The sequence below is a fragment of the Heterodontus francisci genome, chromosome 9 (genome assembly GCF_036365525.1).
Source record: "Heterodontus francisci isolate sHetFra1 chromosome 9, sHetFra1.hap1, whole genome shotgun sequence".
NCBI classification, from domain to species: domain Eukaryota; kingdom Metazoa; phylum Chordata; class Chondrichthyes; order Heterodontiformes; family Heterodontidae; genus Heterodontus; species Heterodontus francisci.
The window spans coordinates 49,535,821-49,560,551 of record NC_090379.1 but is presented as its reverse complement, the minus strand read 5'-3'; the positions used below and the strand labels follow the sequence as shown (position 1 = coordinate 49,560,551).

Here is a 24,731-nt window from a genome sequence, read left to right as displayed (position 1 = left end):
CAAAGATACATTGGACAGCGAGCTCGCCACTGGTATCAGACCCACCGGCCATCCATGTCTCCGCTTTAAAGATGTCTGCAAACGCGACATGAAATCCTGTGACATTGATCACAAGTCGTGGGAGTCAGTTGCCAGCGTTAGCCAGAGCTGGCGGACAGCCATAAAGGTGGGGCTAAAGTGTGGCGAGTCGAAGAGCCGTAGCAGTTGGCAGGAAAAAAGACAGAAGCGCAAGGGGAGAGCCAACTGTGTAACAGCCCCGACAAACAAGTTTTTCTGCAGCACCAGTGGAAGAGCCTGTCACTCTAGAATTGGCCTTTATAGCCACTCCAGACACTGCTCCACACACCACTGACCACCTCTAGGCGCTTACCCATTGTCTCTCGAGATAAGGAGGCCAAAGAAGATGGGCAGTCTGCATTCTCCTGGCAAAACTGGAATCATCATTGAAACTGGTTGGAACAGAATTTCTTTTTAAACAAACAGGCCTTTCTTGAAGGGACTTGGGGACAGAGTACAGACTAATAATTTAATAAAACAGTGGTGAGTGGTGAAAAAACACCCAGGTATCTTGATTTTCTCCGTTTTTTCATACGGTGTACTTTTAGTGCCCAAGGGGTGCTGAAAGAGGGGCTTTTGTCAATGCCATTTAGACAACCAAAAGGTCTATACTTTTCAGTCCTATGACAGAAAACCTGCCCTCTGTTCACCAACTTACTAAGGCAATTGCTGGGGAAATTCTGGATCGATCTATAACTCACCACTGTATCTCTCAGTATGTTGGACCAATCTGCAGACAGAAAATGAAACTAATAATTATGATTTCACCTTAGTGATGGCGTTCAAGCTTGCACACTTATACTTGTATTGCTGCAAGTGCTCTGAAACCCACAGCACAATGTCACTTGGTAGATTCCTGAGCACAGACACATTGTGAACTGCAGTTTATAGTTAGGTATTTCTAGCAAGACACTTCAAAAACATTTTAAATTCACACACATGATATATGGTGCTCAAAAACATGCTTTATTAACAACTTTAAACAAAATAATGCTACAATGAGCAAGAAATTTCTTGTGTACTTCATGCAGCAATCTGATGGAACATTGCCCACTCTTTGGACAATGCAACCCAGAAATCAAAGATATAAATGCTTAGCAATAAAGTCAACAGTATTTTCACACCTTTTGCCAGTGTAATAATTTTTAGCCTTAATTAGCATGCAACTGTCTTCAGTACCCACTTATGGGCTAACAAATCTTCATGCATTAGTTTGCAACAAAAGTGAAAGACAAATTCAAGCTAGCTGCTGTATGAAACTATACTTGCGCTTTGTACGCATTGCTAGTTTTAAAGATATAATTTGTCCTTCAACTATCTTACAACCTAGAACTTAAGTAACTGGAGTATCATTTTTTTTTTAAATGGGCATTTTTGTTCCATCCGCTATAATAGTATCTTCCAAAACAGGATGTGTTCAGCTGAAAATTAACAAATGTTTTTTTTTTGGATTTAACTGGTTTCATCCTTTCCTTTCTATCTCAGTAATGTTGAGCACTGCCACATCTTTAATTTGATGGTCTAAGGATTCAGCAGTACTAAGGAATGCAGTTGGTACAGAACCGTTTTGTTTTCTTCCCTATACTGGTTCAAGAGAAGTCCTGGATCCACCTAAAGAAACAAACACAGACATACAAGATACATATTTATTGAGCCACCTTGTCTCTTTTTCTCCAACTCCACATTCTTCCTGGTCCATTCTGATTGTGTTTTAATTATAATTACAGGACATTATTTCTATTCAGACTAACATGAAGAAGCTCCATGACTTAAACTGTTTATTCTACCTTGAAAAAATTCAAACCATTTTGAAAGTCAATGACAGCCTCATTTTACCTCAGTTTCTTCAATTACATTGTATTCGTATACCTTTCAGAGCAACTTAACTCAAGTTTAAAAGAGTGCATGGAGCAACAGGACATTTCTGTAAAATTAACTTCTGTAATTTCCTAAAATCTATGATTTTCCAGGTTAAATCTCACAATTTTTAAATGTACTTATTACAGGGAGTTGCAGGTGGGCCCTTTACAGATTCTCCAACCTGAAAGGGCGGCCATGCCACCCCAAAAGTGGAATCACAAGATTACGTAGGAGGAATATTGCACTGAACTTAAAATTAATTGCTTTCCAACATGAGACATGCCCCAAAAAACATGTGAAACATGCAAAAGGGGCAAAAACCTGGCATTATGAATCACCAACCCTATTTCCTTTGCCCACTACACTGGAAACAAAAATAACAAAAGTATCTTCGGTATCCCATTCTTAACGCATTACGACATGCCTGTGACAGCTACCAAATTATATAACTTGAGTGACACATTATTAAAGATGAGCATCCAGGCTGCTTCATATTCCTATCCTTTCAGTGAAGAAGCTTAGTGTAGTATGAATGAAGTGTAACACAAGAACTTCAAAATATGGAATGAAACCCTTCCAATAATTCAATGGATAAATGCCTTTCCCAATGTGGGTCTACAGCACTGTGGCCAGGAGGCCTGAGGTATGCTGAAGCTGAGGCTGAGAATTGGGATCTGAAGACTGGCTGGCTGCCTCCTTCGTCTTCGTTTTGGGAGGATGAATTTTGTTGTAGTTTACATTTTCTTCCCTTTACTTTCCTCCTTTCCTAAAGGCATTATGTCATGGTAAAAGACAAAGGGCGTATAATAATTTCTGTTCTCAGTGGAACCAGAGTTCGCCATGGACAGCAAATAGCATCCACTCCAGCACCAAGAAAGGTGATTTTCCCCTCCCACCCAGTGGAAAGGAATCATGCATTTCTTTAACTGCCTCAGACAACTCAGCCAAGACTGGCAACTAGGAACCTAGAAAGGCAACAAAATAATCAGTTATGGTTAAGTTTTAAATAGGAATACCTTCACAACTGTGATGTGAAAAATGCTAACAAGCTTTTGCAGGTTGTGATGCAGCGGCATTTTAGGATTATGTTGCAAGCACAAAAATGAATATCTACCTGATTCCACTGGTATGGTCTTTCACAGTATTGTGACTTAATACTTTCTCGAGGTTTCTTTCCAATAAATATGCTGTAAACAGACCAAAATTAAGAGCCTGTCAGAATTTAATTCTCCATTCCATTGGTACAGCACCAGTAAGTGATGTTGTAAACATAACATTAGTAATAGCAAGATGTTACCTAAAATTACATGACTGCCCTATTGCATGTCCTCTGGAATGCAGAACCATTCATTGCAAAATTCATGGTACTTGCCACACAGTACCAGCCCTTATAAAGAATGTTCCCTTTGGCAAGGGAACACAGCACCAACATTAAACACTGACCGTCAGCAAAGAAAACCATAGAAGATACTCTTCACAAACCCACTGGAGCCAAATGATCAGAAATCAAGTACTGAAGTAAAAATAAATTCCCCAGAAAGTAGCAAACCCAACCGATGATGCCACATGAAGAAAACTTCGCTTTCAACAAAGAACCAGGAACATACTTCAAAAGCTAGCCAACTGAAGGATTACGTACACAGCATCAGAACTAGGTTATGAAAATGTTACTAAATCCATTACCTCTTTGGAAGAAAGGATTCTAGTGAACCAACCCTTGATGAAAGCAGAATAGTGTACCACTGCCCTTCCTGCTAAAAGAAAAACTGCATACTGATCAACCCCAACAACGTGACACCACTATGAGAGCAATCATCAATTATCCTCTTTGGCCCTTCTTCATACTCCATTCCCCCTATTCCTCCATCCTAAAGTTTCTTCTGTTCCACAATCCTTTCACTCAGTCCCCTCTGTTAGTCTCCTTTTCCATATCCCGCCTTCTCTCACCTCCCCTATTGAAACTGTTTATAATGTACAAATGTTAAACTTGAATTCTCTTAACGTGACTCAAATGTTTTATCCAGTTTGCAAATGCTCAGTACTACAGCAGATCACCTTCTTGTCTTATGACGACATAATCAATAGGTTACCTGGGTATTACCAGCACATAAAATAGCCTTCCCACCAGCCTTACTCTAACAGTTGCTGTTGAGCTTCGTTTTGCAGTCTACGTATTTTCTCATGGCTTCCTGAACGCAGTAGTCCTTCACAAACTAACTTGTTTATAGTGCTCCGCAGCAGATTGATCTGGAGAACACAAGAGTTGTAACAGCACTTATCAGCATTTTCAAGGTTACAAAGATTTTACTAAACACTATCAAAGGCACAGCTAAGTTGGCAAAATTTCATTCTATTTTACCAAATAGAAACTTGAGAAAAACACCTAAAACTGACCAATTTATTGATCTGTAACTTTAAGAAATATGAATATTGTTATGGAGTAGCTGTCAGCTTCTTAAAGAACAGAAACTTATCATAAAGTGTTTAACGCAAGAATGTTCAGTAATTCAACAGCTGTGCCACATATCAAGATGTTTGTGCCCACATGAATCATCCCAAACTGGTTCTTGGACCCCAGAGTTCACTTGTGATTTCACTGTGGAGTTAAGCTCTTATGGCAAACAATCCTTTTTTGTGATTAAATTTGGAAATACTCTTGTAAAATCGCCTTTCTACATCATGTAGAAGTAGCCTTAGTGTTCAAGAAATCAAATTCCATTTCCTTCACAATGCCCCTCCAGAATTTTGTATGCCAGCAATCAATGCAAATTAGCAAATTGTTTTTCCTACAATGCAATGCACCATTACACAGAACAAAACAGAATTAATGACAGACACACCTCAAGGCATTGTGCACATGGCATTACCTATATGCAGGGGTCGGCAAAGTGTCCATGGTAAAAACATTTTGAGGCCCGTGACTGATAATTTCAGGGATGCGAAGTTTCCCATTGGCTGCTTCTTTCCAACCAGAATGGCTTTTTTAAAAAAAAATCACACTGTCCATTTCACAGCTGACTATTGCTCAGAGCAGAACAGCAGCTTCTGAACTTTGGACAGCTTATCCGGCGGGTTCCAACTTTCTTTTAAAGGCCCGCTGGAAAACCAAGAAACTGCCTGACATTCAGAAACCACTGTTTCCGCCCTCGGCAACGGTCAGAGAGAGAGAGGGAGGTAAAAATCGGGGGGCAGAGAGAGACGGGAACAGACAGCAAGAGAGAGGGGAAGGGAAGGAGAGAGGGGAAGGGAAGGGGGGAGGGGAACAGAAAGTGCTGGGGGGGGGGTTAGGGAACAGAGAGTGAGAGCAAGGGGGGAACAGAAAGAGGAGGACACAGAGGGGGAACAATAGAGAGAAAGAGGGGCGACAGAGTGAGGGCAGAGGTACACCACAGAGAGAGACAGAGACAGAGAGAGCAAGCAGGGACGACAGAGCAAGAGAGAGCGGGGACAACAGAGAGCGAAAGAGTGTGTGTGTGTGTGTGAGGGGAAGACACGGCGCGCGAGGACAATACAAAGAGCTGGGGGCAGGGGGTGGGTGGGGAGACAACAACAAGAGAGGGAGCAGAGAGAGAGAGGGAGAGAAAGGAGGAAGAGAAAGCGATCAAGATCACTCCTGACAGATGGACATCTATCTGGAAAACTCCAAATCACTACAAGTGTGCGGGCAGACAGTGACAACTTGTGCAAGCAAAAAATGCCAGGTATCGCACTAAATCAGTGTCCAACACAGTGACAAGAAATTAAATCAATCAATCAATCTTCTCATTTAAAGCTTCTTCATGAAAATGCACATTTGTTGCTGCTTTGATTAGCATTAACATAAATGTTTAATGCCTTTATCTTCCTGAAATCGTCTCACCGGCCCCCTATGCAAGACAAAAATTGTAATGTGGCCCCCCCATGTGAAAAGGTTGGACACAGCTGCTCCAAGCCTTAAACCTTGTGTTTTAAAATAACCTAGCAGCTACGTTATTTTAAAACACAAGTTTAAAGGCTTGTGTACGTAAACTCATTTTAAAATGACAAGAGTTACTTGAAGGAATGTCTCGATTTCTACGCTCTGGAATGCATTACTTTCACTTGGGACACAAACTCGATGACATGTTGAAAGTTGCTGGACTTTTACTTCTATATAAATGTTGCAATCCCGCTGCTATCCATTGGAATCACATTGTTCCAGAACTTATATTGAGGGGAAAACATGCTAAAAAATCAAGGAAACGTCAGAAGTCAGCACACTAAGTTCCTCATGAACACAAGAGTACTGTGGAATGGGTCTGAGCAATATTAGCAAAAACAGGATGCTGCTGACCCATAACAATAGTCAGTAAATACAATGTAACGGACAGCCTTTATAATCGTTAAACTATGATGAACCATCCATGACTCCTCAGCAAAACCCATGTTGCATTTGCAGTTTCAGAAAGTGTCAGGGAAGAGATAGTAAAAATTTATTATGTTTCAATGACCAGTCAGAAACCGTCATTAACTGATTTTTTTTGCTGTGAACTGGATTAAACGACAAGTTTTACAAATATGTCAAAGATCAGTAACTGCAATGTGCATCATTTACAATCCAGTTTGAGGGCAGATAATCTGAGTGGCCAATGTCATTTGAAAGTTGTCTGCATCATATCATTATATTACGTGTTAAAAGTGCACCTTTGCTAACAGGTAAGAGATTTGGCTTCGACATAAATTGGTTTGTCTGGAGTATATTCTTACAGATAGTGACTAAATATCGTGTAACTGATTAATACATGCAGTAACAACCACTCAACAAAGAAAAGCTTTTTGTTAATTATCTTGTTAAAGATGAATCAGAATCAACAGTGAGAGACTGAGATATAAGCATAAGTGAATTTAAGAGAATCGCTTTATTGGAGGAACTGAAGGGTGCTCTTTATTTGCAATTGTGTTTTCCTAATTTTGTCACTAGCTTTGGTGAGTAAATGGCATTTTGTCCATGAGAGATGTTGTTGTTTCTGTATTTTTGAATCCAGGCCCTAGTTTAACAGCCTGTCAAGATGAATAAACTAGTCTTGGCTACCTACCGTTGATCTCTCTGTCCCTTCCTGTCCTAGTCCGCACCTCTGCTTTACATGACTCTTCTGAAGTACTATCTGCTCTATCCTATAAAATTCTCCTGATTTCGAGATCACTGCACTTTTGTTGGCTGCCCTGTCTTCAGATAAATATTACAACCAGATGGAGAAGTTGCACAAGCATTGACCACCATAGGTTAAACTGTCTTGTGACAATAGCAATGTGAGAAATGGTCTGTCTTCCTATTGCTGAAATTGCTACTGTATTACCTCAATGGCCACAACAACAATCCTCTCTTTGAGTTCATGGTTTATTGGATGAATTTGCACTCCTGACACAATGTGAATCCACAGAGGTCATCCGATCAGGTCCATCTACCACCCTGTGACATGGTGTAGCTTGCTCTAGTCTGTCAACAGAAAGTAATTTGCATAGGCATAGCATACTATTTTGCTCGCTAGCTAGCTAATACAGTTATGCTGCCCTCAATTTATGTTTGTATTCTTAGCTACTTTATTCATAGGGAGAAATGTGTTTTAAATCAGACTGTGTTTTGATGGCCATTAGTGTGGCAAAACACTTTATATACAGATTAATTGTCCCCATGTCTGTGGCTGAGTCAATAATTTTGTCAAATGTCCATGGTGCAACATGTCAGTGCCTATCCCTGCCTATATGTGCATTAAAATATATTCTCCCTTTTCTATGGCCATCATTACTTTATTAAGCTATACATGAACCCATTGCCAAATGAAAAATTACAATTTACATCTTTAGATCATCTATCAGCAGCATCTGTAGCCTTTCACCTAATCAAAATACACTTTCCCTTGTGTTTAGTATGTCAAAAATATTTCAGTGTTACTTCAATTAAAAAGTGACGACATATCAAATACTATTTTAACTTTTTGAGATCTACTGATGTTTACAATAGGAAAGTGCCAACAAACTTAGTATCCTTGCTAACTATATGGCTGCTGTATCATGAATAAATTACAATTATCCTTCATAGTTGCAGCAGCAATTTGAATTTCGAAATGCATACCAAGGTAAAAGAAATAGCTGGAAATTTCAAATCTTTAGATTGTGTGCACTCATATTCAAATGCATGTCATGTACACTTTAACTACACAACTGGCTACAAATATAATGTAAATTAAAGTCGAGGTATCCAGTAGGGATGGGTCTGTCCTCCAAATAACAAAGTTTAAAAACACATTCATTGGCATTCAGACGGAGAACATAGCGTCATGCAGGCTCTCACCTGTCAAGAATGAGACACATATTTTGCCACTTGAACATTAAAACCTAACATTGTTGGTGGGCAGAAAAGAGGGCCTATCACAAGGAATTGCCAGGCCCCTCGCCAGAAAGACCTTATTTACATACTAGCAGACAGTGTTGGAACAAAGGAACCAGTGCACAGAAGATGTAGTCAGACCAGTTTAGTCACAGGACTAACTGGCTGTTGGAGTTCTTTTGAATTTGAACATGTTGCTGTTTGCTCCTGGACTGAAAAGACCTCTCTCCTGTCTGCTCTCATGTCGCTCTCACCAGCTTCAGAAACCACTGAAGACATATGGAACCCCCAAGAGAGAAAAGTCTCCGACAGTGAACAAGGGCCCCAACAAAAAGGAAGCCTACTTACAATCATGGACTACAGCGAGCTCGAAGCACAGTAAACACCCCTCTTCAGAGATTGCCTCAAACCTCTCCACTATTATTCTTCCGCTCTCTTCTGTCTCTATTTGCATGTGCATATCGCGTATGCACGCTAGTGTGGGGCATGGCGTGTATTCGTAGGCGTTAACCAAATTAGAGTTTAAGTTTTAATAAATTTCACTTTTCTTCTTTAAACCCAAGAAGGCCTGTTTGTGCTCATTTCTTTGCCTTATAATTGGAAAGCAGTGAACAAGGATTCACCAAAGTGGGGGCTCAAAACACAGTGCGTTTAAAAATTAAATCCTGTTACAATAAGTCCAGGTGAAGGCTGAAAGAGACCTCTAGACACCTTTCTCACCTGGTCGTAATAGTTAAGTTTCTTAGCAGATCAGAAAGTAATGCTACACTACCTCCAAAATATCATTTACATCAAAATGTACGTCAAATACAACTTCCAAATCGTGTTCTTCCAATAGAGGGGCATTGGTTGTTGGATTCCACCCTAAGCCACACAGAGCACCAGTGTAACATTTTCTCAGTCGGTCAGTCCTGCAGAAACATATAATGGTCAAACATAGGAAAAATTAACCAAAGAACTTTATTTCCAAAATACAGCAGCCATAACCACCCTACTGCCAACCACCCCCACCCCCAAATTATAACCAGTATGCTACTCTCTCAGACTTCATTGTGGCTGATAAAGAGAATAACCAATAATAATCTTGGAGCAGTCCTCTCACCTCACCCCATTTGTTCAGATTCAGCAAAGATCTGCACCTCAAAGAGCAAGAATATATACCGACCATTGTGAAATTTTAACTTTAATATTTAAAATGCAAAAAAATTGCATCTTCACATAGCCAGTCATCAAACACAATGCAAACAGTTGTATTAGAGAAGCGGCTCAGTTCACCATTCTGGTTGAAGGAAGAGTGTATGAGGTCAGGTGACAGAAAAGAAACTCAAAAAAAGAGAAAAATATAAAGCTTTAATACAGCAATCCTCTTGCACATTTTCATATGTACCTCAGTTCCACGACTGGAGCAAATATCATACAGATGAGAGCTGGAAGTCCATGAATATTTGGCATCAAAGTAGTTTCCCTCACAATTATAGTTGAGCCTGCAGTATCAGATATTGACAAAATAGGCAAATTTGTTAAATGCTAACATTATGATTTAAAAAAATTTATTGCCATTATAAATAAATACACTGTTTTCTTCATAACACATTACAAAAAATGATAGCTATTAGGAATCCAAACACAAAGATGGTTTTAGAAGGTCTATTGTGGTGCAGTAACCATTTAAAAAAAAAACTCTAGGGCTCCGGTTCCAATCTAGCTGATTAAAACAATTCAATTCTTTCTTCTGTTTGCTGTAAAAAGAGCAAGACAGAAATCAGCATCAGCCCGGGCATTTGGACAATTCATCTATTTGGACAATGTGAGAAGTGGAAATATTACTCTGGTAATAAAAGATGCGGTGAGTGCACTTTTCACACTGACCTCAAACTTGGTGGAAAAACTGGGTTAAAAGAACTATCAGTAATCAGACAAAAACAGTCAGTAACAAAAGCTGTTCATTAGTTTAACAGTGTGGTGGGAGGAACATCTGTTTTATTTTAGTCACACTTTGGTTTTTCTTGAATTTTTTTCCTCTTTTGGATGGGAGTGCATGGGTGGCAAAATGTTGTGGAGGCTGCTGAGGACCACAGCCCACATTTTACAAAGGTGAGTGCAAGCCAGTGCTGTAGACCAAAAGGCAGTGGGTAGGAGGAGGAATCCTGGGTGTGGTCATGGAATTGGCCAAGGCTGCAGGCCAATTTAAAAATCATGACATAGGAAATAAGGTTATATGGGCAGTGATTGCACTTCATATGCAAGGCATAAAAAGTGTCATGAAGTTTGTCATGCTACATATTAAAGCTTTGAGTTGGTCATGTTATATTGTCCTGCTCCATTAAAATCAATAGGTGATGCTGCTATAGTATTGCCTATTAATTTTTCTTGCTCCAAAGGTGACAGTCTAACTCCTCCTTTAGTCAGACATTCCTCCTTGCCACCTGCCTAATTCTTCAGCCATTCCTGATCTTTCCTACATCCCATTGCCGCTACCTGCCCTGTTCCCTGGCGTCTCCTCCACCCAACTAACGACGAGCAGCACCATATAGATTAAAACTCATCAATTCTACCCAGCTATTGATAAATGATGAAAGCACACGTGAAATGATTGCATTTCCAAAGGCAATTTAAAAAAAGGTTTGTAAGTCAAATCTTTACACTATTGGGTGAAGAGGGAGAACTGCAGATTTTTAAAATGGACAGCTGTAAAATGCTTCCTTATTGAAGGCTTTTATGTTGGATTTGTGCTCCATTTGTGCCTTTAGAACGTGAGCCATATTTGAGTTGCACAAATCTGAGTAAAATAAGTAAAAATATCTATATCTAATAGTATCATGAGGTTTAAGTTAACTGTAGAAAAGGAGGAGGAGCAATTTAAAATAAAAATACTAAATTGGTGGAGGGCCAATTTCAGTGGGCTGAGAACTGACCTGTCCCAGGCAAATCGGAATCAAAGATTGGCGGGCAAAACTGTAGTGGAACAATGGGCTGCCTTTAAAGAGGAGATGGTTCCGGTACATTCGATGTGCATTCCCATGAGAAGAAAGGTAGTGCAACATAAACCAGAGATCCCTGATGACGAGAGAGATAGAGAGGCAGATGAAGCAGAAAAAGAGCACGTATGACTGATGTCAGGTTGATAATGCAAGTGAGAAGCAGGCTGAATTTGGAAAGTTCAGAGCGGAAGCGAAGAAAGAAATGAGGGGCAAAGAGAGAGGGTATGTGAAGAGACCACCATAAAAGGGAATCCAAAAGTCTTCCATAAGCATATAAATATTAAAAAAGTAGTAAGTAGTGGGGCCAATTACGGACCAAAAAGGGGATCTACACATGGAGGCAGAGAGCATGCCTGAGGTACTAAATGAGCATTTCTTTAACAAGGAAGATGCTGCTGCCTAAGTCACAGTGAAAACAGAGATAGTTGAGCTGTTTTACGATAAAACATCCATCGACTATTACCCTTTATTTCCTGCTACTGAGCCAATTTTGGATGCAACTTGCCACTTTCCCTTGGACCCCATGAGCTTTTACTTTTTGACCAGTCTGCCATGTAGGATCTGGTCAAAAGCCTTGCTAAAATCTCTGTAGACTACATCAAAAAATGTGCTAACTTCATCGACCCTCCTTGATATGTCCTCAAAAGATTCTATCAAGTTAATCAGACATGACCTTCCCTTAACAAATCCATGCCAACTGTCCTAGATTAATTTGTGCTTTTTTAAATGATGATTTTAAGTGTCCCTTGGCATTTTTTGCAATAATTTGCCCATCACCAAGGTTTTGCCGACTGGCCTGTAACTACTCGGTCTATCACTTCCTCCCTTATTAAACAATGGTACAACGTTAACATGCCCGTAGCCTAAGCTATTTCCTGCCCGAATTCTTCTAGCAGCTGGGATACCATTCTTCCAGGCGTAGCAATTGATCTGCTTTCAAAGATGCTAAACTCCTTAATATTTCCTCTCTCAGTATGTTTATCCCATCTAATATTTCACACTCCTCAACCACAATGGCTGCTTCATTCCCCATCTTTTGTGAAGGTGTACAGAAAGTATTCATTAAGAACCATGCCAATGTCTTCTACCTCCACATTAAGGTTCTCTTTTAGGTCTCCAATAGACCCTATTCTTTCCTTTTCTTGCTCTTTACATATGCAAGAAACATCTTAAGGTTTTATTGATTTTACTTGTCAATATTTTTTCATGCCCACACTTTGCTTTCCTAATTTCCTTTTCAATTTTAGCCCGTACTTTCTATACTCCTCTATTCTGTACTATTGATTTCTCAGTATCTGACATAAGCTTCCATTTTTTTTGCCTTATCCTACCCTGTATGCTCTTTCACAAACAGGGAGGTCTAGATTCGAGAGTCCATTTAGTAAAGTTGAACTTTCCACAATTTTAAACTTTTACTCTTGGTCTAACATTGTCCTTCTCCATAACTACGTTAAAACTAACTGAATTATGATCACTACCAGCCAAAGCTCTCCCACTTGCTCAGCTTCATTTCCAAAGATTAAGTGCAGAACTACTGCATCTGATGTTGGGTTTCTTACTGGCTGAAAGAGTTCTCCTGCATGCATTTTTAAGAATTCAGCGCCATCGATACAGGGGTCAGCAACATGTCCATTTGCTGACACCAGTGTCTGAGGTAATTTTAAATGTCTTGTTCGAAGCCCCATAAAGGGAGCACTAGTGGTGTTGATTCCTGTCCAATCAGACTGAGATTCCCAATGCCATCGTCCACTCAAATGCACATCTCGCTGTTTGTCTTCCTTCCTCCCCCTTCCAGCCAAGTCTGTGCAAATTGACACAGCCTGATCCGGACGTACGGCCTAAACATGTGCCGCCAATGCTTCAGACAATATGCCAAAGACATCGGCTTCATCAAGGTAAAGGAGCAGCTTCCAGCCCAAGGATCGGGACCCTGCGCAAGTCGTGGAGCACGTGTCGAAGCCTGCTGGTCCCAGGCGGCGGTGGGGGGGTGGGGGAGAGAAGGAGTGTGGAGGGTAGCATCAGTGAGCACTGCAGATATCTACCATCACTCAGCCAGAGGGACTGAGATGCTTCTGGCACTGCAAGCTTCCTTTTCAGATATGCAGGTGAGGGAATGGGGTTATCCCTCAAACATACAATCCAATTACACATTGAAGACAAATTCTTTCTACACAGTTCATGCAGTCTGTTCTGCAGAAAAAAATAATACGTTGAGCGCATTCCAGTCAGAGGGCCATGTCTTGGTGTGGCCACTGTATAATTAAGTATTGTTACGGTTAAGTTGTTAGTACTGTGGAAATGTAGTTGAATTTTTCAGTCACTACCGAGGTTAACTTATTGCAGCAAAATGCATTTTAGTGGCCTACAATGATTAGGACATTGGTATTTAAAAAGATCTTGATCAAATAATTTTACCTCACTTCAGCGACACAAAGCAAAAATATATTGTCGAACATCTTTAATGTGGCTGACAGTGCATTTTCTTGGAGTTGAGTAGTGAATAATTTGTGCATAATGTTGCAATATAATTCATTACAGAATTTTTTATTCCATATGAAGCAAGTGCACTGTGTTGTTCAAGGTTTTGTGATCTGTAGTTAAATCCTTGCAGATTCTTTTGCATCACCTGTGAATAAGTAAAAGTCTTCATATTTCCACTTTCACACCACTGACAAGTTCCTCAGGGTAGTGCCCTAGGCCCAAACATTTAAGCTGCTTCATCAATGACCTCCCCTCCATCATAAGGTCAGAAGTGGGGATGTTTGCTGATGATTGCATAATGCTCAGCAGCAGTCACAACTCCTCAGATACTGACGCAGTCTGTGTAGAAATGCAGCAAGACCTGGACAATATCCAGGCTTGGGCTGATAAGTGGCAAGTAACATTCACACCACACAAGTGCCAGGCAATGACCATCTCCAACAAGAGAGGATCTTACCATCTCCCTTTGACATTCAATGGCATTATGATCACTGAATCCCCCAATATTAACATCCTGGGGGTTACCATTGAACAGAAACTGAACTGGAGTAGCCATATAAATACTGCGACTGCAAGAGCAGGTCAGAGATTAGGAATCCTGCAGCATGTAACTCACCTCCTGACTCCCTAAAGCCTGTCCACTATCTACGAGGCACATGTCAGGAGTGTGATGGAATACTCTCCACTTGCCTGGATGGATGCAGCTCCAACAACACTCAAGAAGCTTGACATCATCCAGAACAAATCAGCCCGCTTGATTGGCATCCCATCCACAAACATTCACTCCCTCCACCACCGATGCACAGTGGCAGCAGTGTTTACCAGCTACAAGATGCACTGCAGAAATGCACCAAGACTCCTTGGACAGTAATTTCCCGACCCGCGACAAGGGCAGCAGATACATGGGAACACCACCACCTGCAAGTTCCCCTCCACGCCACACGCCATCCTGACTTGGAACTATTTCGCTAGGTCAAAATCTTGGAACTCCCTTCCTAACAGCACTGTCGGTGTACCTACCCCACATGGACTGCAGCAGTTCAAGAAGGTGGCTCACCACCACTGTCACAATGGCAATTAGGGATGGGCAATAAATGCTGGCCTAGCCAGTGACGCACACATCCCATGAACGAATAAAAAAAGTTAGGTAGGTGACTGACTATTTTATTTTCCCTTTGAAGCGGTGAGCCTTACATCACTGGTTGGAGATCCAATGGCGCGGGAGTGCTGGCCACCAACCACAGTATCAGAGCGGGGCAGCTGGCAGGCCCAAGTAATTCATTAATTCGTTCTTTAAAATTTATTCATATATTTAAATGGCAGTGCCGTTGCTGTGCGGTGGGGTGGCCGCCACAAGGCCTCACCACGCCAATATGGGGCAGGGCCTTCCCGGCGTTGAGGTTCGGTAAAATTCAGCCCTATGTAAAGATTAATTGCTCCCATGTCCATGGCTGAGTCGATAATTTTGTCAAATGTCCGTGGTGCCTGTCCCTGCCTCGATAGCTTTTACACTGATTTTATCCCAGTTAATATTAGGGTAGTTGAAAACCCCTATTACTGCCCTGTTGTTTCTGCACTTCTCAGCTGCTCACCTACATATTTTCTCTTCTATCTCCTCTCTCTCTTTGGGGGTTGGGAGTATATTCTTAGATTGCCACTTTTTTGTTCCTCAGTCAACCCATATAGCCTCATACGATGATCGTTCTATCATATCATCGATCCTCACAGCTGTGATTGCTGCTTTGACTAATTTTGGCAAATTCCCCCATCCCGTCAGAAAACCCTGTAACCAAAAATGTTGAGCTGTCATTCCTGCCTTTCAGACATGTTTTAGTAATAGCTATGATATCATACTCCCAAGTGTCTATTTCATCCTTCAGCTCATCTGCTTTAATCACTAGACTCTTTGCCTTCAGGCAAAGGTGCTTAATGCATTACCATAGAGCACTGTGCTAAATAATTTTAGTCAGCAATGAAACTATGTAACAACAGATGAACATTTAAATAAGTTTCTGCAGAGCTTTAGCTGCCAGGTGATAAAAAGAACAGAAGTTATCTTTTTAAAAGACCAATGTCACTTAGAATATCTCAGGAGAGGTTAAAGAACCATGCCAAAGCAACACGCTAGCTCCCCTTGGAGGTCAAACAGAGCGCTGTATAAGGGAAAAGAAGAAAAATATTCTAAAAAGGGATTGTTAACTGTGCTGCAACAATAAAAATGGTGATACACTGGTGTGACTTTCAATACTGGCCACATCAGCACTGAATCAAATATGACACAGCCCCAAAGTTAAAATGTTACTTTAATATGCTTTCATCTTACTCGAATAGAACAGTATAGCATTGAATCTTGCTCTAATATGAATGCACCGTCAGTAACCTGAAATTTCTTGCTTCTCTCGCACATGCCAGAAACATTATTCAACTGTATCAGGAGTGTAATAAAATTCCAATCTACATTTTAAAAAGTTTCATCACTATCTGGCTAAAGTAAAGCAAAAAGCCACTAATTGGCATTCTACTGTAACACGCAAACCTCTCATAGCTCAATTCATCTGTGAACATTCATGGTTTAACAGATATGCTGTTTAGCCTGGTTATAGAACTTACACACTAGGCACACCATGCTAATTCCACTACAACATTCTGCTCAGTGGTTCAGGGGAGAAGCTGCTAATGAGCCATTATCGGCATAGCTAGCTTATCCCGACTACGGAGACGATCCAGTCCCAGGATCGGAGATGAGGTCATCTGCATGGATTTGAGCAGACGGGGTTCTCCTCTGCCACACTTGCACCAGCTAAGCGAGGCGGAGAATTTTGGGTCCAAAGAAAAATGATGAACGATAATGGGAAAGCACAGACAGCTCTGATACAGAGCTAGCAGCAGCACAGGTGTCATGGCGCAGTGGTTAGCATCGCAGCCTCACAGCTCCAGCGACCCGGGTTCAATTCTGGGTACTGCCTGTGTGGAGTTTGCAAGTTCTCCCCGTGTCTGCGTGGGTTTTCTCCGGGTGCTCCGGTTTCCTCCCACAAGCCAAAAGACTTGTTGGTAGGTAAATTGGCCATTATAAATTGCCCCTAGTTTAGGTAGGTGGTAGGGAAATATAGGGACAGGTGGGGATGTGGTAGGAATATGGGATTAGTGTAGGATTAGTATAAATGGGTGGTTGATGGTCGGCACAGACTCCGTGGGCCGAAGGGCCTGTTTCAGTGCTGAATCTCTAAAAAAAAAAATGGTCTCCTTCTCTGCTGAAATTTCTGTTGTTAGTTTTGATTTACATTATTTGTAATTTGGGCCTTTTTAGACATTTTTTAACAAACATCCTCACTCTAATAAGAGGGGAGGTTACATCTGCAGGTGGTAAATTTCCAATCAATTTATTAGAGTGCGACGACATATAGAGCAGACTTTGCGGGATAATAAAATCACATATAGCTTGAATTACGTAAAACTTTCAACAATCCTACTTCTATGCAGACATGTTTTTCATTTTTTTCAAATATGCCATCCCTAAAAGATACATGTATTTTAAAAAATTGCTTATTCCAAGAGAAAAGCATATTGTAAAACCACCTGATGAAACCATCTTCCAAAATTGCCTCAATATACATTCTTAGGAACACTTCAATGTACCTACACACAGGTACATTACTAAATACACATGACTAACAATCTACAATGAACTGAGTGGTAAGTTTATTATAATTGACCACCCACAACAGAAAAGGGATTACACTCGTAACCACTACCTGACTGCCTTGTCTGAAGTAGCTTAATGAATACCTGATGTATTTACTGACACTGATGCACCAACCAGCATCCTCTGGTGAATATCTTCAGGAGCATTATTCAGAGCTACTGAATTTACACTCTCTCTCTCAATCCAAATGTTCCTATGGTAAAATTAAAAGTGAAAGAGTGTTTAGAAGAATAAAAAGTCATTTGCATAAAAAAATGCAGTTTCCCGTTTTTTTCCTCCCTCAAAAAAGCATGTACAGCTTCTGCTCAACTGAGTTCCAAACAATGCACTAAAGTCAGTCAGCTTTCATTTAAAAGAGGCACTGCTCGAAGATCCATCACCTAAGTATTTTGAAGTGCAGTCACTGTTTTAACATGGAATCCGAGACAGCCAATTTGCACAGAAGATGATCCCACAAACAGGAATGAGATAATCACTGGATAATCTGTTTTAGTGATTTTGAGTAAGGGATAAATATTGGCCAGGACATCAGGGAGAACTTCCCTGCTCATCTTCGAACTAGTGCCATGGGATGTTAAACATTCATCTGAATGGGCAGACAGTAGTTTGGTTTAATATATCCTCCAGAAGATGGCACCTCTGACAGTGCCGCACTCCCTCAGTATTGCACTGGTGTGTCACCCTAAATTTTGTGCTCAGGTCTCTGTGCATTTAAGTCCCACTCTAGTCTTCAGACTCAGAGGCAAGTGCACTAAAATTAAGCAATGTCTGACACCCATGCATAAAGACATACACGAACAGGAAGCAAAATATGAACCTTGGGAAACTTCATGATTTGAGAAAATGTCTTCGGTATCCCCTCCCATGATCTGCAGATGTGGAAGATTGCACTGACGTTTTCACATAGGCATTTTCAGCCAAGCTCCTAATCTGACAATGGCCCTCTACAACAGAGGGAGCAATCCTCCTTCACAGCACTTCTTGGAGAAGCACTTCCAGTGCTCTATCTTCAAAGGAAGCACTTCCGATTTGCCCCTTTTTATTGCTTTATATGGGCTTTCAGGAGAAGTTTTGGAAAACCTACAGCGCAGCTTTACTTGCAAGCAACTCTGTGCTGCCACACCGGCAGGGTGGGGGGTGGGGTGCCGAGAACTGGAGGGGCAGCAGCTACCATGGAACCCAATGCCGGGATTGCTGGACCCAATCTTCCGGGCGGTGGGGAAGCTCCATGGCAGTCCCTCTGCTGCTCTCCCTTGGAACCCAAATTAGCACATTTAGCGCGACTTGTGGCACTCGGGTACCTTCACTTTCCCGTCCAGGGAAAGCTGGCGCCACCGAGGTGAGGAAGGGTTGAATTCTGCACTCTGATGGGTACCGGGTTGGGGGTGGGGAGAGGGGGGTGTAAAGGAGTGAACTCTGCGCTCTGATGGGTATGGGGGGTGGGGAAGGGGTGGCCTCTGCGTTATGGTGTGCTGTTTGCAGGGTTGGAAGCCTTTTAAAAATGGCGCCCAGCACCTGATCCTTCAACGGCGTCGCCAAGGCAGCCATGTGATTGGGGAGGATGCCACCGTCAATATGTAACAGTTCCCATGGGGGACAGCCACCATGTTCTGCGCCCAGCGGCTAGACTACATAATCCAACCCTACTTGCGCACAATGAATAGTGGTCTTGCTAGTGCAGTGATGAACTACACGGTCAATGCCAGTGTCTTGAAGATCAACTTGCAAAAGCAGCAAAAGGTGAAATTCTTCTAGATTAAAATAACTACTTAAAAAACTCTCTTCACTGAATGCAAAACATAACATCCAGCTCCACTGTAAACTTTATACATTGGAATTATTATTTTTCCATACCTGAACCTGGACATTGTAGTCATGCTATAAAACTTGGTCTCATAGGGATTAAAGGGACCATGTAAATGAACCTGCAGACATTAACAGACAATCCAGTCAGCAACTAGAACTTTCTGTGAAGTACTTACATTTTAAAATGCAGTTCATATTGCTTAATTTAAATGATTGTTATTAGATAGGAAGTAATTATTTTACCTTAGAATTTGGAAAACCCAGCTTAGATGATGAGAACTTTGTAACTAATGTCTGAATTAGTTTCCAGTCTTCTTCCTTTTGGGTCCACGTGGTTTGCTGATTTAAGCCCAACATTTCCTGGAGAGGAGACTGTAACATGGTCTTCAGCTGCTCATGACTTACCTAGGTACAAAACAGATTGATGTTGAAATGCTGGGAGAGTTACATTATTTCATTAAGTGGAAGTCTGCTGCTCGTAAACAGCAAGCAAAAAATAAAGGCAGCTCTTGTCTGAACAGATTTGTTTGTATATGTATTAAACAAGGAATATGCCAGACTTGATCCCGTACTAAGATAGCTGATCTTAGTCAAGAGGACGGTTGGGCCACATCTACTGGCCTCAGCACCCTTAAGGGAGAGAAAGTTGGCTGCTGACTGCTAACGCCACAACTCTGGCTGGAAGCACTTGCATGTAAATAAGATAGGGTTTGGCTGATGGGGTATGACTGCCCTGCATGCCTGCTCCCAACGTCCCTCTGCAGCACATAAAGCTCACACACAAATTCTCAGGCAAGCTAGCAGAGGGTGTCCATTATCCATGGAATCACTCCACTAAGAAACCAGTGCCTTTACAGGAGTAAATTTTTGCAGCAATAATAATGTGCACACCCAAGAGAAAATTTTCAGTTAGTCCACTTCTTTACTGAGTGTGATGAAAATCATTGCATAGTGTGAGAACTCAAAAGAGACACACATAACTATAAGCCAGAATAACAAAGGGTGAGATTTATTTCTATCCCTAGATCATCTCCTGTGGCAATAGTCGGAAATTGGGCAATATACTATATAGTACCATACAACATAATGGATTACTTTGATAAATTGGAGCGTTGTCCCTTTGAAACCAGAAATTCTAATTGTTGTTAAAGGAAATAGCGGATCTGCTATGGCACTGTTGACGAAAAGCTGGAGACTATATGTGGCACTGAAAGGATATGCTGTTTTGGAGGTTGTGTTGTTTTTTCCAGGTTTGGAATGGTGGTGTGGGAGTCATCTAGAGACTGGAATCATGATAAAGTATTGAGTAGTTAGAAGGGGAAAGTAGGGAGCATTTGAGTGGCATAGGGTGGTAAAAGTGAGTGACTGTGGAGAGAGTAGTGGATATGGGCATTACATGTAGTTGGACACACTGGGTATTTGAGGGAAGAGCAGGAGTTGTGCCCATTGAGAAGTGGCTAGTGTCATTCTCAGTAAAGGCATGTCCTATTCAGAATTTTAAACATGGACCGTATTCAGTATACAATCTTCTGAAATTGAATTTTACTTTTTTTAAATGAATCACAATGGGTATTAAAAGGCTACGTAAGATGGCTGCTGAGGGTCAGGTGCCTTTTGCAATTTCAGCCCAGACTCAGAAGTATCTCAACAGAAGAACAAGGAGCAGGAGTAGGCAATTCAGCCCCTCGAGCCTGCTCCGCCATTCAATATGATCATGGCTGATCTCATCTCGGCCTCAACTCTACTTTCCTGCCCGTTCTCCATAACCCTTCAACCCATTACAAATTAAAAATTTGTCCACTTCCTCCTTAAAGTTACTCAATGTCCCAGCATCCACCGCACTCTGGTGTAGTGAATTCCACAGACTCACGATCCTTTGAGAGAAGTAATTTCTCCTCATCTCGGTTTTAAACCTGCTACCCCTTATTCTAAAACTATGACTTTTTGTTCTAGATTGTCCCACAACAGGAAACATCCACTCTACGTCTACTTTGTCAATCCCCTTAATCATCTTATATGCCTCAATTAGATCTCCTCTCATTCTTCTAAACACTACAGAGTAAAGGCCTAAACTGCTCAATCTCTCTTCATAAGACAAACCCTTCATCTCTGGAATCAATCTAGTGAACCTCCTCTGAACTGCCTCCAATGCAACTACATCCTTTCTCAAGTAAGGGGACCAAAACTGTATGCAATACTCCAGTTGCGGTCTCACTAATGCCTTGTACAGTTGCAGCAACACTTCCCTACTTTTATACTCTATTCCTTTAGCCATAAATGCCAAAATTCCATTTGCCTTCCTTATTACCTGCTGCACCTGCATACTAGTTTTCTACGATTCGCATACAAGGACACCCAGATCCCTCTGCACCGAAGCACTCTGAAGTTTCTCTCCATTTAGATAAGAATGTGCCTTTATATTCTTGTTATCAAAATGGATAACCTCACACTTATCCACGTTAAACTCCATCTGCCAAATTTTGGCCTATTCACCTAATCTATCCATATCCATTTGTAAATTTCTTATTTCTTTATTGCAACTTGCTATCCCACCTATTTTAGTGTCATCTGCAAATTTGGATATAGTACCTTGAATCCCTGTATCCAAGTCATTAATATAGATTGTAAATACTTGGAGCCCGAGGACCGAATCCTGTGGCACCCCGCTAGTTACATTTTGCCAACCAGAAAAGGACCAGTTTATCCCGACTCTGTTTTCTGTTGGTTAGCCAATCCTCTATCCAAGCTAATAAAGCGCCCCTAACCCCATGTGATCTTACCTTGTGTATTAACCTTTTGTGCAGCACCTTATCAAATGCCTTCTGGAAGTCCAGATATACTACATCTACAGGATCCCCATTATCCACTTTATTCGTTAATCTTCGAAGAACTCTAGCAAATTAGTCAAACACGATTTACCCTTCAGAAAACCATGCTGATTCTGATGGATTGGGTTTTGACTTTCTAAATGTCCTGTTATTACTTCCTTAATAATGGATTCTAACAATTTCCAAACGATAAATGTTAAACTAACTGGTCTATAGTTTCCTACTTTCTGCCTCCCTCCTTTTTTGAATAAGAGAGTTATATTAACAGTTTTCCAATCCACTGGAACCTTTACCGCATCCAGGGACATTTGGAATATTATAACCAATGGATCCACCATCTCCACTGCCACTTCCTTTAAGACCTTAGGATGTAGGCCATCAGGCCCTGGGGACTTGTCTGTCTTCAATCCCAATAGATTGCTCAGTACTTTTTCCCTAGTGATGATGATTGTTTCAAGTTCCTCCCTTTCGAAACCTCTGCATTACTTGTTACTATTGGGATTGTACTAGTGCCCTCCACCGTGAAAACTGAGGCAAAATACTGATTTAGTGTCTCCGCCATTTCTGTGTTCCCCATAATTAACTCCCCAGTCTCATCCTAGTTACTCTCTTCCCTTTAATATACTTATAGAAGTTTTTGCTATCCATTTTTATATTTTGCGCTAGTTTTCTTTCAGACTTTACCTTTGCTCTTTTGATTATTTTTTAGTAACCCTTTGTTGATCTTTAAGCCTCAGGAAAGTTCCTAATTGAATGACCATGGGTGGAGTGCCTCCCTTGAACGGACATACCAAGAAGAAATCATTTGTGGAATTCAGACCTCCTAGCGTTTGTGGTCTGACCCAAAACTCAATATCTATGGACTCCGGACAAATGTGAGGTAATGCATTTTGGAAGGTCTAATGCAGGTGGGAGGTATACAGTAAATGGCAGAACCCTTAGGAGTATTGACAGGCAGAGAGATCTGGGCGTACAGGTCCACAGGTCACAAAGTGGCAACGCAGGTGGATAAGGTAGTCAAGAAGGCATACGGCATGCTTGCCTTCATCGGTCGGGGCATAGAGTATAAAAATTGGCAAGTCATGTTGCAGCTGTACAGAACCTTAGTTAGGTCACACTTAGAATATTGCGTGCAATTCTGGTCGCCACACTACCAGAAGGACGTGGAGGCTTTGGAGAGGGTACAGAGGAGGTTTACCAGGATGTTGCCTGGTCTGGAGGGCAATAGCTATGAGGCGAGGTTGGAAAAACTCGGATTGTTTTCACTGGAACGACGGAGGTGGAGGGGCGACATGATAGAGGTTTACAAAGTTATGAGCGGCATGGACAGAGTGGATAGTCAGAAGCTTTTTCCCAGGGTGGAAGAGTCAGTTACTAGGGAACATCGGTTTAAGGTGCGAGGGGCAAAGTTTAGAGGGGATGTGCGAGGCAAGTTTTTTTTTTACACAGAGGGTGGTGAGTGCCTGGAACTTGCTGCCAGGGGAGGTGGTGGAAGCAGGTACGACAGCAACGTTTAAGAGGCATCTTGACAAATACATGAATAGGAAGGGAATAGAGGGATATGGGCCCCGGAAGTGCAGAAAGTGTTAGTTTAGGCAGGCATCAAGATCGGCGCAGGCTTGGAGGGCCAAATGGCCTGTTCCTGTGCTGTACTGTTCTTTGTTCCTGGACTCACTGTCTCCAAACTTGAAACTTAAAGAGAGCTGTAAGAAAACAGTTAAATCATAAGTAGGTGTGAATGGCCATCCCCACTGTGTAGCAATGGCTTCAACCTTCGAATCATTCTAGATGGACAACAGAAGTATTGATCAGGTTGCCACCTGACTGAAACTAACCACAAATAACAAATCTTATTACTCCAAGCACCAGGGAGAAACTAGTCTGTCTGCAAACCAGAGCTGGAGAGACAGCAACAAAGGCAGAACAACTATGCCTTAAAACTGGAGACTATAACATCCTAAGGTCGCCAAGTCCACCAGTACGGGAACCGATCTCCTAGTGCCAAGACTAAAAGCAACTAATTTCGTGATCTGTTGAAAAATCCACTGCTTTGAGAGAATTCTGCAACGACTTCGATATACGACTCTGACTATCGAGCCCAATTAACTACCCTTCTGGAGTGAAAACGCCTTCTTCACCAGGCCCACAACGCATACCTTTTCCCCAAGACAAGCCAAATCACGTGACTTACAAGCTATTCTTTTGTCTGCAATTTGTAAAAGTGTACTATCCTCTTTAACAGCTTTCTTTCTTCAGTGCATGCTTGAGAGTGGTGAGTGAATAATGTGGTGTTTGACTTTTGGGGTGAACGCGTGAATAAAAATAATCCTTTTTATTTAAACAAACAAAAAGCATGCTGCTGGTTATTCAAATTGGCCATACTCTCGGGTTAAGAAACATACACATCTTCCTTGTCAAAAACACACTGATTATGGGCAATAAAAGGGAAGGGAACTGGGGTTTCAGTTCTCTCTCAACTCTGTCCATAACACTGGGTTGAGTAAAGAAGCTAAGAGGGCTAAATTGCAGACAGGTTGTATAAATGTGGCTTGTATGCCCTTGTGTATAAGAGGTTGAGGAGTGATCTGATCAAGGTGGTTAAAAGGATTTAATTGGGCTAGATAAGAAGAAACTATTTTTTCTGATGAGGGAATCAAGAACAGATTGAC

The 24,731-nt window shown here is 41.4% G+C and overlaps 1 protein-coding gene across 1 annotated transcript in view; it reads right to left on the bottom strand.

Annotated features, from left to right (window-relative positions):
* Positions 1–1,578: 1,578 nt before the first annotated feature.
* The window catches only part of tdrd9 (tudor domain containing 9), a 174,151-nt gene continuing 150,998 nt past the window's right edge, over positions 1,579–24,731 (bottom strand). The window contains 8 exon segments of the mRNA XM_068038305.1: positions 1,579–1,668; positions 3,032–3,104; positions 4,052–4,164; positions 9,036–9,174; positions 9,651–9,747; positions 17,512–17,621; positions 19,283–19,353; positions 19,478–19,639. Coding sequence (XP_067894406.1) covers positions 1,579–1,668; positions 3,032–3,104; positions 4,052–4,164; positions 9,036–9,174; positions 9,651–9,747; positions 17,512–17,621; positions 19,283–19,353; positions 19,478–19,639 — 855 coding nt within the window.